Genomic DNA, 14,251 nt, shown 5'->3' on the forward strand with positions numbered 1-14,251 from the left:
AATGCACACTTGTACAAACAAATCCATCACATTATATTAAATATAATGTTCCTTATTATTTGGAAACTAAAAAAAAACTATTAGGGACTCATATACACAATAAACAAAACAAATGATGTCTAAACTCAAATGTTGTCAACAGTATTATTTACACTGATATTGGTTAATTGCATTTTAGACATAATTAAAGTAACTTAAGTATGGTGTAGGCTGTTTCGCGCCTTGCATCAATTAACCACATTTCTCTCAGAATTTCCTGCCTTAGAACAAAAAAACAAAATTTGTTTGGATTTTTTACCGATATACAAATACCTTAGAGATCCTCACTCCATCGATACACATTGTAGATGATTTGATAATTGATAAAATTTGATAAAAACTTAAAATACATACATACGGTACACCCAAAACAACTAAGTCGCATCGTTATTTGGAGCAATTTGTCGCCCTTTTAGAGGTCTTTTTTTTTTCAAACCCAGTTTTTTTTCAGAAACAGGGTAAAGTAAATACGTAAAATTGTCATAAATAGTTTTTTAAAAATAGTCATCTAGCCTATACCAAAGTTGGTATAGTTGTTTTTTTAGAAAAGTAATGAAAACTACGAAAAAAAGAAGAACTATATACAAGCTTATATAAAAATGTGTATTCGCTTTAATTTTGGTAATGTTTATGTAAAATATTGTTTTCCCTAATCAATCAAAGTCGAATGTAACTCTTATATAAATAATGCATATCAGCAATAAGAATGTTGGTATGAAGCTAGGCTGTTTTGTACCATTTAATTAATGCTATAAAACTGGCAACTAAAACAAACCGGATGTGTTCCTTGGTGATCTCACACAATTATCAGAAGCAACACACTTCATAAACAGGGTATGGTAAGACATCACAAGCTTTTTTTAAGATTTACTGGCGTAGACTAAAGAGTTCGTGCCGGACAATTGAAATATAACGGCCCTAACGAATAACAAGAAAATTATTACCTTTCCGCAAATACAAGCTACACCAAAGGCTTCTTTGGAGGCCGGTCAAATAATTCAAATTTAGAGTTCAGATATAGTGCTTCTCTAATTATTACTTGTTCCGAATTATGCCGAACTCCCGCAGTGTAATTAAAGTCAAATAAATCATCACCGATAGCATCCCTACCTAAAATATAAATACACTTTGTCGATAATAATTTGGTAATATTTTAATAAAAAAAAATTTGGTTTAAACAAATTCGTCTTCACTATATAAGTGATAAATTTTACAGAAAAAAAATCACCACGATTTTTTTCCAATTTCGGTATCAGCCCCAGTAGTCAGTTATCAACTCAGATCAGTATCTACCAGCTGCAGTATCTACCAGCAGTATCAAGCTGTAGGGGTTTATAGTACATGAAAGAATGCTGACTACAACAATGACTAAAAGTCTGCTCTGTACAGCTCAGATTATTTCAAATACTATTCTTAGGACAAGCTCGGCGTGTTTCTCTCCGAAATCTAATTAAAAATGACTAATTTAACTGACTAATTAAAGATATTTGACTAATTTATTTGTCAAATTAAAGGTGTATAAATTTTTCGGACATTTCTGAAACCAAACTGACTTTTGGGGTGAGAAACGCAACAACAAGTCCTAAAAAAGAAAAAGATCAAGTTTATAGAGACCGATTTTAGAAAATGCCCTCAGCGTAGGTGTTCTGAAAATCCCGCGGCACCAGCAGTAGCCTACTGGTCGACAACTAAACGTTATCCACGAACGCTAGTTGTGGGGTGATGAACATTATATAATATGCGGATAAAATCCATAATCCAACTCTATGCAAAGAGGTTAGTTAGCTCGGATTTTAAAAAATCAACCCTATGAATCAGAAAGCTCAAGAACTAAAACGACACAAATGACAAGGACGACATATCTGATATTATCTTAAAGATGTGATTCTTTCAACTAAAACTTGAGAATGATTGTTTGTCTGTTATATATCAACTCCAACAAAAACGATTTACATAGAATTTCAATTGTTTATCAAATATTCATAGTTTAATATTATCGCTTACTAAATATGTTTTTTTTATATTATGGAATATTTAAAAAAGCAAAATATTGTTTTTTTAAGGCAACTTAATCGCATAAAATTACTACATACATACGTAAACACACATAATGCATACATATATTCTGAATTTAATGTTAGTATTATCCAAATCTATAAAATATTATTGATAGTAATGTTTACTATTTGCAATTTTAAATAAGATAGATATTAAGCGAAATAAACAGGATATGTAGTTGTTTCTTTTTCTGATTAACGTATAGTGAATTGGCAGTCTTCTTCTACTTTAATCTAGGTTATCCTGTGTTCTCGAGACATGGGGTGTTGGGACAACCAATGGTCTGGTTTGAGGATGTACCTGTTTATCTAAAGGTCACGCTTTGATACCAGGTCAAGACAAGTATCACAGATGATAGTATAAAATAAAATGCAAAGGTTCGTCGGACGTCAGTTGTCCGTCATATCAGTGCAACATGAATGTCTCGGTGCTGGTAATCGTTAGTGTGTGCGTCGCAACGGTGTTTGCAAGCCCTGAAGGTGTGGCCTTTCGAATGGGGCTCAAACTATTAGACGAGTGCTCCAGATCGGATTTCAGAATATGCATGAAGAAGAAGGCGATAACGTTTCTGGATAGATTGGGACGCATGGAAAAAATAACAATAATGGACGGTTTTACTCTCATCAAGTCTAAGAGCAATGAAACTAATTCCAACATAATCACGGAAAAAGATATTGATGAAAATCTTGGGCGATCTTTGGACGACAAGAACGCAGTACTCAATAAGATTCTGGTGGACAAAGCCACTAGTATTCTGGACTCGAGGACTATGCAGATATTCATACCCAAAGCATCCAAGGAAGTGAGTGAAGGTAAATTATATTAAAATACTTTTTGAGATCGTAATGTAATAGAGAAATTTTAGGAAGATCGGATGAACATCACGAGCATTGGACTACTGAAACCTATTGGGCAGAGAGGCGTACAACTACCAGAAGACCTCGCCGTAGAGGAGTCATTCACGTCGTCAAGCACATGATGGCCACAGCGGCAGCTGCAACGACAGCTTTAACTCCTTTGGCTATAGGCGTAGTAGGCCTCATAGCAGCACAGGCTTTTATTATAGCAAAAATCGCCTTGGTCATAGCAATTATAATAGCTGTAAGAAAATTCTTAGACTCTCAAAAGAAAAAACCAGAACACCCTACCACGCCACACACCGAGTGGCATAGCAGCGGTTGGGAAACAGCTGAACCTAGTCCAGACAGAAGGATTTCAGAAGCTCACCGATTGGCATACAAGGGTTATAGACATTTACATCACTAATAGATTAAGGAAACTAATTTATTTAATAATTTTAATTTAATGTTATTATTGTACAAATATAGTTTGTAAGTATACTTCCTCGCCTATAATGGATGTTATTAACTATATTATAATATGGTCTCTTCATCCATTTTGTAGTGTAATCAGTATTAAAACATTTGTTGCCAACTTTATACGTTTGTAATAAAACAATTTAACTTAATACCTTTCGTATATTGCATTATATCTCACATCAAAATGTATAAAACCATACAAACTACCATCAATATAAACAGTGATAGTACTATAGTACAATAACTAATTAATATAAACGTTTTTGTTTGAAAATTAACGATATCCTAACTGAAAAAACTCTACTTATAAAACACAAAGTTAACCTAGTTTAAAAATATAAGCATTTCGTAAAAATAATATGGCAATACTGCTAATATATTGTGAATATTCTTTAAACGCTTTGCATCTTTCAGCTATAACAGCCAAATTGCTTGCATATATCTCTACAAAATTACATATTGTTATTCAAGAATTCTCTACTGGAAAGGTTCAACCATCCAAGGGACACTCTTAAATAAATTATTGGGAAGCTCATGTCGCTTGAAGCTTCCACTTGAGTATAGCAGGGCAGTTTCTTGGTTATGCTAAAATAAAACCATCCGTATTGTGGCACATAAACCTGAATTAAAATGGCATATATTGAAGAGAAATAAATTGTTGGAGATTCAGATTACATTTGATCAACATTTAACGACGACCTTTCGAGGCATAATTTATCTATACAGGTGTGTAAATCGCAGCATGAGACATAAGTTTGCTTCCTTGAGCTTCATAATATATGACAGCATATTTAAAAATGCGACGGTCGTATCGCAAATGCATCACCATTATATATTAACTTCTGACAGTAGTACCTCTGAAAGAATTACATAAAAAATATGTTTCCACAATTTCAAAACATCATTCTGATTTTGAAGCTCATGTTCAACGAAGTACAAAAAAAAACCAAATCCGTGTGACAGAGTTGTTATAGAGTAACAGAGAGAAAAAATTTAACTGAAATGCACACAATACGCGCGACTGATAGGGCCCTGTGTATTCAAAGGGATTAGATAATATGTTTATAGTAGAGCTGAATGGTGTAAAGCGCGAGGCGTCTAAACATCCTCTATGTTTATGTGAGCATCCATCGTGTATTAGAACAACTAGCGATAACAACAATTTGAATTGGTCTTTGTAAATAGTATGGCATTCCCCAGGAGACCCAAACACCCAAGTCCCGCGCTCAATCGAGGACCCAACGATGGAATGAACCTATAAAAACCCCGACACAGATTGAGACGGTGGCCAATTCTTTACACAAAATACATTTTTAAAGAAGATAAAGGTTTTTAATATTTTAAACCCTTCACATTTAATACATACCAGTCATTTTAGCCACATGCCAAATTCTATCTATTACAAACGTTATAAATAAAGACAGGTCTGATCCATTCTATATACTCTTCCGATGGTCAGGTTCACATATTTTATGTGCAGTGTGGTCTTTTCGATCTAATATATTTTATTATCTATTATTTAATCCATAAATATTACGAGCAAAGTTGGGCTTCTTTTTCCTTCTCTTAGTCGCGCTTGAATGCTTTAGGAGTTTGATTTATGTTCATCTATAATTAGAGCATTTATATTTATTCTATATAATTCTTTACTAATATATAACCCTAAAAAACCACTACTTTAATAATTTTTCCGCATCAGTGAATACTAGGTGTATTTATCCCCTTGCTTAGTTCCTGCTTTGTCTTATATATGGTCTTATTATCTTCTTTTAACAATGCCTCTATAATTACTGTAATCCCGTCAACTTACCTTTATAATTATTGGAACAATGAGTGTCCCTTACTAAGGTCCCTTCTTACTGACATAGTCTATAATAATTTTAATAATATATCAATTCATATAAAACTAATATTCTCTATGACATTAATTAAGAAATCATAATATTAAACTTGCTTTTATCATTATTGTATGCTCCATGCTTCATTATGCAAAATGGAAAAATCTATTTTGAGATTTGTTTTGCATTCAGGTAGGTTTCTAGATACATTTCAAAACTGATATGTCTCTTAAGGCTTTCGTAAGAATCCATTCTGTACACTAATACTGCTCACTATTAAAATGATAATTGGACTAAAACAGGGGATTCTTTATGAACTATATAGGAAACACTTCGTTTACCCAATAATAAACAATTATATGTTTATTATATGTTTTGATAAGGGTTTTCTACTCAAGTAACATTTTATTTTCTTAATTTAATACGGCTCACCATTAAAATGATAATTGAAATAAGACACGAGATTCTTTATCAACTATATGGGAAACACTTCTTTTACCCAATCAAAAACAATTAGATATTTATTACATGTTTTGGTAAGGTGTTTTTACCCAAGTAACATTATATTTTTTTTGTCGTCTAAATATGCGAGATATAATGATTTGTAAAGTTGATTATATTTAGTTATTAAAAAATATAATTAAATCATTACAATTAAGTAACAGTATTCTGATTGTTCACTGTGAATCTAACTAGTCAAATACTAATGATAATGAAGCGAATTTAATTATGATAAGGATATAGCAGTAGCATATTCGGTATCCATCCTAGATATTGTTACTTGAATATGCACATTAAAATTATATTTATTAAAATGATGTTCTGGTTTCTGCTTACCACTTTGAACGCAAGGTTTGCATAAATGGCCGCTTAATATACATTTACTTGAATAAAAATAATTTACATAGAATTTCTCTTTAAAAAATTCATAGTTATATTATACCTGTTTAATAAACATGGGGACTTTTTATAACATAAAATGTCGAAAAAAACGATATTATGTTATTTTTTCAATAACAATATTTATAATGTACACTTTCTTTTATATTTAACCGGATTTGTTTGATATTAAAGCTGATTATTTATAATTTTAAATACGTCTGATGCATAACAAACCGGATAAAAATGGTACAGCTCTAGTTGATGCTCATTTTGATTCACGTATATTCAATTTTTGACCTCTGTCTTGTTGTTAACTAGGCGGGTCGATTAGTTATGGATATAGGGGATGGTAAACAAAACATAAACATATTTTATTTTAGGATGTCCTTGTTCGGCTACAGGTCAAAACCATAACTGGAGATTATATCAGCGAGACTATAAAACGACTTGCAGGCATCTGATATACATCAGTTGGTCATAATTTCACAGCAGCATGAAGATCGCAGTATTAGTAGTCGTGAGTTTTTGTATTGTTACATCGTCCGGTCAGTCAAGCACAAGCCTTTCCGGTATTCGAATGGTCCTCAAGATCTGCCAAGAGTGCTACAGATCGGATTTCACTAAATGCCTGAAAAAGAAGGCGATAACCTTTCTGGATCGGCTGGGGCGCGTGGAGAAGTTACCCGTTATGGACGGGGTTGCTTTCGTTAAATCCTCGAAGAATCCGACCAATTCGGTGCTCCTTACTGAAAACGAGATTGATCAAAATCTTGCTCGCTCCTTGGAAGGCGAGGGCAAGACTCTTAACAAGATGTTAATCGACAAAGCTAGTGATATCTTTGGTGCGAGGAGCATCGAAATCTCCATACCCAAGATAGCTAGCTTAGTAAAGACTGAAGGTAAAACGTTTTGGAATAGTTCAGAATTTCTAATTTGAAAGTTTGATTTTTAGGAAGAAGCGAACATCATCACAAAAACGACACTTATTATACTTACTACGTTGAGAGACGCCGACGTCGACGAAGACCCGAACACAGTCACCATACTCACCACAATAAATGGAAGAAGATCGGAGAGACTATACTAACGGCAATAACAGCGGCATTGTCTGCTCTAGTCCCCGTTGCCATAGCTCTGATAGCTCTCATAGCAGGAGCAGCATTAATCTTATCAAAAGTCGCATTAGCCGCCACCATTATAATCGCTGCAAAGAAATTAATGCCTCCTAAAAAAGAAGAAGCGCATATTATCGAATCACATATAGTGGAACCACATATCACCGAACCACATATAGTCAAATCGCATGTAGTCGAGCCACACATAACTGAATCACAAGTGGCTAGCCCACATGATGAATGGCATGGCAATGAGGCCGAGAGTTGGCAATCTTCTGGAGGAGACTGGGACCAAAGATCTATGGAAGAAGCTCACCTAGTGGCGTACAGAGCCCAAAAACCATTATAAATAAATGTATATAATTGATTTTAATTTATATCTGACATTGTATATATATCATGTACATTATAGTTGACATTGTGACGTTCCTTACAAATAATATAAAAAAATATATCGATGATATATCTGATAAATATTTTAGTGTTATTTTATTTATATAATAAACCAGATAAAATAATTTGTTTACGTTAGTTCATTTGTTTATATCGAATCGCATATAGTGGAACCACATATCACCGAACCACATATAGTCAAATCGCATGTAGTCGAGCCACACATAACTGAATCACAAGGGGCTAACCCACATGATGAATGGCATGGCAATGAGGCCGAGAGTTGGCAATTTTCTGGAGGAGACTGGGACCAAAGATCTATGGAAGAAGCTCACCTAGTGGCGTACAGAGCCCAAAAACCATTATAAACAAATGTATATAATTGATTTTAATTTATTTCTGACATTGTATATATATCATGTACATTATAGATGACATTGTGACGTTCCTTACAAATAGTATAAAAAATATATCGATGATATATCTGACAAATATTTTAGTGTTATTTTATTTATATAATAAACCAAATAAAATAATTTGTTTACGTTAGTTCATTTGTTTATGTAGAATCGCATATAGTGGAACCACATATTACCGAACTACATATAGTCAAATCGCATATAGTGGAGCCACACATAACTGAATCACAAGTGGCTAACCCACATGATGATGGCATGGCAATGAGGCCGAGAGTTGGCAATCTTCTGGAGGAGACTGGGACCAAAGATCTATGGAAGAAGCTCACCTAGTGGCGTACAGAGCCTAAAAACCATTATAAACAAATGTATATAATTGATTTTAATTTATTTCTGACATTGTATATATATCATGTACATTATAGTTGACATTGTGACGTTCCTTACAAATAGTATAAAAAATATATCGATGATATATCTGACAAATATTTTAGTGTTATTTTATTTATATAATAAACCAAATAAAATAATTTGTTTACGTTAGTTCATTTGTTTATGTAGAATCGCATATAGTGGAACCACATATTACCGAACTACATATAGTCAAATCGCATATAGTGGAGCCACACATAACTGAATCACAAGTGGCTAACCCACATGATGATGGCATGGCAATGAGGCCGAGAGTTGGCAAACTTCTGGAGGAGACTGGGACCAAAGATCTATGGAAGAAGCTCACCTAGTGGCGTACAGAGCCTAAAAACCATTATAAACAAATGTATATAATTGATTTTAATTTATTTCTGACATTGTATATATATCATGTACATTATAGTTGACATTGTGACGTTCCTTACAAATAATATAAAAAATATATCGATGATATATCTCATAAATATTTTAGTGTTACTTTATTTATATAATAAACCAAATAAAATAATTTGTTTACGTTAGTTCATTTGTTTATGTAGAATCGCATATAGTGGAACCACATATCACCGAACCACATATAGTTAAATCGCATGTAGTCGAGCCACACATAACTGAATCACAAGGGGCTAACCCACATGATGAATGGCATGGCAATGAGGCCGAGAGTTGGCAATCTTCTGGAGGAGACTGGGACCAAAGATCTATGGAAGAAGCTCACCTAGTGGCGTACAGAGCCTAAAAACCATTATAAACAAATGTATATAATTGATTTTAATTTATTTCTGACATTGTATATATATCATGTACATTATAGTTGACATTGTGACGTTCCTTACAAATAATATAAAAAATATATCGATGATATATCTGACAAAAATTTTTGTGTTATTTTATTTATATAAAAAACCAAATAAAATAATTTGTTTACGTTAGTTCATTTGTTTATGTAGAATCGCATATAATGGAACCACATATCACCGAACCACATATAGTCAAATCGCATGTAGTCGAGCCACACATAACTGAATCACAAGGGGCTAACCCACATGATGAATGGCATGGCAATGAGGCCGAGAGTTGGCAATTTTCTGGAGGAGACTGGGACCAAAGATCTATGGAAGAAGCTCACCTAGTGGCGTACAGAGCCCAAAAACCATTATAAACAAATGTATATAATTGATTTTAATTTATTTCTGACATTGTATATATATCATGTACATTATAGATGACATTGTGACGTTCCTTACAAATAGTATAAAAAATATATCGATGATATATCTGACAAATATTTTAGTGTTATTTTATTTATATAATAAACCAAATAAAATAATTTGTTTACGTTAGTTCATTTGTTTATGTAGAATCGCATATAGTGGAACCACATATTACCGAACTACATATAGTCAAATCGCATATAGTGGAGCCACACATAACTGAATCACAAGTGGCTAACCCACATGATGATGGCATGGCAATGAGGCCGAGAGTTGGCAATCTTCTGGAGGAGACTGGGACCAAAGATCTATGGAAGAAGCTCACCTAGTGGCGTACAGAGCCTAAAAACCATTATAAACAAATGTATATAATTGATTTTAATTTATTTCTGACATTGTATATATATCATGTACATTATAGTTGACATTGTGACGTTCCTTACAAATAGTATAAAAAATATATCGATGATATATCTGACAAATATTTTAGTGTTATTTTATTTATATAATAAACCAAATAAAATAATTTGTTTACGTTAGTTCATTTGTTTATGTAGAATCGCATATAGTGGAACCACATATTACCGAACTACATATAGTCAAATCGCATATAGTGGAGCCACACATAACTGAATCACAAGTGGCTAACCCTCATGATGATGGCATGGCAATGAGGCCGAGAGTTGGCAAACTTCTGGAGGAGACTGGGACCAAAGATCTATGGAAGAAGCTCACCTAGTGGCGTACAGAGCCTAAAAACCATTATAAACAAATGTATATAATTGATTTTAATTTATTTCTGACATTGTATATATATCATGTACATTATAGTTGACATTGTGACGTTCCTTACAAATAATATAAAAAATATATCGATGATATATCTCATAAATATTTTAGTGTTACTTTATTTATATAATAAACCAAATAAAATAATTTGTTTACGTTAGTTCATTTGTTTATGTAGAATCGCATATAGTGGAACCACATATCACCGAACCACATATAGTTAAATCGCATGTAGTCGAGCCACACATAACTGAATCACAAGGGGCTAACCCACATGATGAATGGCATGGCAATGAGGCCGAGAGTTGGCAATCTTCTGGAGGAGACTGGGACCAAAGATCTATGGAAGAAGCTCACCTAGTGGCGTACAGAGCCTAAAAACCATTATAAACAAATGTATATAATTGATTTTAATTTATTTCTGACATTGTATATATATCATGTACATTATAGTTGACATTGTGACGTTCCTTACAAATAATATAAAAAATATATCGATGATATATCTGACAAAAATTTTTGTGTTATTTTATTTATATAAAAAACCAAATAAAATAATTTGTTTACGTTAGTTCATTTGTTTATGTAGAATCGCATATAGTGGAACCACATATCACCGAACCACATATAGTTAAATCGCATGTAGTCGAGCCACACATAACTGAATCACAAGTGGCTAGCCCACATGATGAATGGCATGGCAATGAGGCCGAGAGTTGGCAATCTTCTGGAGGAGACTGGGACCAAAGATCTATGGAAGAAGCTCACCTAGTGGCGTACAGAGCCCAAAAACCATTATAAACAAATGTAAATCATTAATTTTAATTTATTTCTGACATTGTATATATATCATGTACATTATAGTTGACATTGTGACGTTCCTTACAAATAATATAAAAAAATATATCGATGATATATCTGATAAATATTTTAGTGTTATTTTATTTATATAATAAACCAGATAAAATAATTTGCTTATGTTAGTTGGATTTACAAATTAATTCATTTTGTTATTACATGTCAATACTTTTCTCATTTGTCTGGCCGAATACATATGCTTCAACTCTCTAAATCAATAATAGAATCAGTAAATAATTATATTTGAAGGTTTCCATGGAGATTTTTATTGATTTTGTAAAATTTTACCGACACCTTTTATGTTATAGAAGAACATAATCGCTTGTAAAGTTCTATAAAGGTCATTATTATTCTATGCTTAAGTTGAAAATATCTATTGAAGTTGCACTACTCTCTCATGATGATTTACTGCGGGTTGTATGTAGCTTTTAATTCTGTATCTTCGTGAATGCTTTTCGTTTTTATATTCCTCGTGCTCCTGTAACGACTTACGAAAACTCATTCATATGCTCATAAAAATATTCAGCAAATTATCTTAAGTTAAAGGTGTTAAATCAAAGTTTCCTAAAAAACATGTAAATTAAACTTTTACTAGTTGACTATCCTATGAAATCCTACATATTTTTTTTCATTAGATAACATAACATATTTATTAGATACGCTTATTACAATCCTATTTATAAATTAATTTATTAGTACATTTCATTTGTACTTGAATTAATTCACAAGCAAAACGAGTGCGAGAAAATACATTAATATGTATTCCTCAGTTATAAAATTATAATAACTTCTATAGCCATAGTTATAATTTACACTAAAGGTATACACTTTATATAAGTTTGTATGGTTTGGTTCTCTTCAATCTCCTGACATCCTGCGCGCTGCCCAGCAATTGTTTGCTTTCACGTTATAATTTAGTAATCTTCTTCCATGTTTCAAGGCGAAATCTTGGATAACTTTTCAAGGCAAATCCATTTTGTTTCGAGATCATCGTGTAGTTCTTGTTGGTTATATAGCGACAGGCATTGGTAATCAATCTAAGAACCTTGGTTTGACAGCGTTGAATGACAAGTTGATCTGAGTTTGTAGTGTAACCCCATATTTGTACCCGATATGTCCAAATTGGGTTTATAATTGTCTTATAAATCAACCTATTTGATTTTAGATCAAGTTGAGAGTATCTTCCGACTAACCAATATAGTTGTTTTATTTTGGTTCTAATGTGTTTTGCTTTTTGTCTAACGTGATGCTTCCAATTTAATCTACCATCATGATGGATTCCGAGGTATTTAGATGATTCTGCTTGGGGAATCGGGCATCCATTGAGTGATATAATTAAGTTTTTATTATTTTACCGCAATGCAAAATTAACGTAAACAGATTTGGAGCTATTAAGTTGGATTTTCCGATCTTGTCCATTTATATATTTTGTTGACTGCCACTTGCACTTTATCTATTGCCCTAGGCAGAGATATATCTTCTGCCATAATAATTGTGTCGTCAGATAAGGTTCCAAGAAGTGTTTCTTTTGTTGTTGGAATGTCAGCAGTGTAGAGCAGATACAGGAGAGGTGCTAAGACGCTACTTTGTGGAACTCCAGCCGAGATATGTTTAAATGTCGAGAACGCCATTTCGTGCGAAACTTTAAATTTTCTTCCGAATAAATATGACTCCAGCAATTGACAATAGTTACGCGGTAACAATTTGCTCATCTTACTGATGAATCCCAAATACCAAACCCGATCAAAAGCTTCTGAGACATCCAGGAATATTGCCGGGTAGTATAACTTTTCCTCAAACGCTTTTTCAATAGACGCAGTTACTCTGGGCTATTGATCGATTGTCGAATGGCGATTTCGAAAACCAAACTGGAAATCTGGTATTATTACAAAATTTTTAACATGTTTAAATATTAGTTTCTCAAATAGTTTTGATATTGCAGGAAGCAGCGAAATATGTCTGTAAATATGACTTGTTCTGTAGGTTTTTCAGGTCACATAGTTTATTAAAATTAATACCATAATAAATTTTTCCTACCTTACTGGCAACATGGCGATACCGTGTCGAAATAACGATGTAAACCCACATCTTGGCTAGCCAATCCATGTTACATCGATCTGAACAAGTGGAAATACTTCCTATTCGAATATGTTTCACAGCCTTTCCAAAGTACGTCCTTCAATTGATATCTGCACTAACAGCTTTATGGCCATGAATACTTCGGTGTCGATGATGATAGATCTCTTGGACCAGCCCATAAGATTTTGCACTTGAAATTGTCGTACTAGGTCCACCTTTCACTATTAGTCACAACAAACCACAGATTTTTTTTAATGAAAACCATATATATCATTGACATAAATTTTTCTTATAAAAGTCTGAAAACAAAACAGACATTTGGGATATAATAGAGCAGCATTACTGTAAATTTCTGAGAATGTTTGACAGGTATCGACGGCAGATTTCTTCAAGTAAAACTACAAGAGTAATCAGTGTTGATAATCCAATTTTATAATATCGATGACTAACTCTTTTATATGCAGAATCACTCAATAATAGTAAATAGAACGCTGTCACTTTATATAGAGATATGTTAGAACCATCGGACTTTATAGTTAGGGTAGAGGGTTTGGTAGTTGTTTACAATAGTTAGTTTAGATCGTTGATCAAAATGCTTGCAAGCCCCTACTAATGGTCTACAATTCTTAGCACTACCTTCAATTGATAGTAGATAAATTCCTAAAATTTAAACTCGAAGAAAGTACCAAAAATGTATCAATAAACCACAAAATGTTTATTATTTCTCCAATTAGTTAAAATAAGTTGCTTTAATTATTTTTCTAATTCTTGTCGACTAAGAACGAATTCATCCAAGTCGCAATATTAATTTTTTTTAAA

The 14,251-nt window shown here is 32.9% G+C and overlaps 2 protein-coding genes across 2 annotated transcripts; both read left to right on the plus strand.

Moving 5' to 3' along the window:
- Positions 1–2,385: 2,385 nt before the first annotated feature.
- On the plus strand, positions 2,386–3,495 carry LOC143199318 (uncharacterized). The gene is made up of 2 exons (XM_076409041.1): positions 2,386–2,909; positions 2,963–3,495. The coding sequence occupies exons 1-2, from the start codon at positions 2,513–2,515 to the stop codon at positions 3,361–3,363; spliced, it is 798 nt and encodes a 265-aa protein (XP_076265156.1). The 5' UTR covers positions 2,386–2,512; the 3' UTR covers positions 3,364–3,495.
- Positions 3,496–6,629: 3,134 nt separating this feature from the next.
- On the plus strand, positions 6,630–7,667 carry LOC143200216 (uncharacterized). The gene is made up of 2 exons (XM_076410613.1): positions 6,630–7,035; positions 7,089–7,667. Exons 1-2 carry the CDS (start codon positions 6,630–6,632, stop codon positions 7,598–7,600), a joined length of 918 nt encoding a protein of 305 aa, XP_076266728.1. The 3' UTR covers positions 7,601–7,667.
- Positions 7,668–14,251: the final 6,584 nt, after the last annotated feature.

This window comes from Rhynchophorus ferrugineus, unplaced genomic scaffold, assembly GCF_030347505.1.
Source record: "Rhynchophorus ferrugineus isolate W39M unplaced genomic scaffold, kcgeb_rfMv2 rfM7, whole genome shotgun sequence".
NCBI lineage: Eukaryota > Metazoa > Arthropoda > Insecta > Coleoptera > Curculionidae > Rhynchophorus > Rhynchophorus ferrugineus.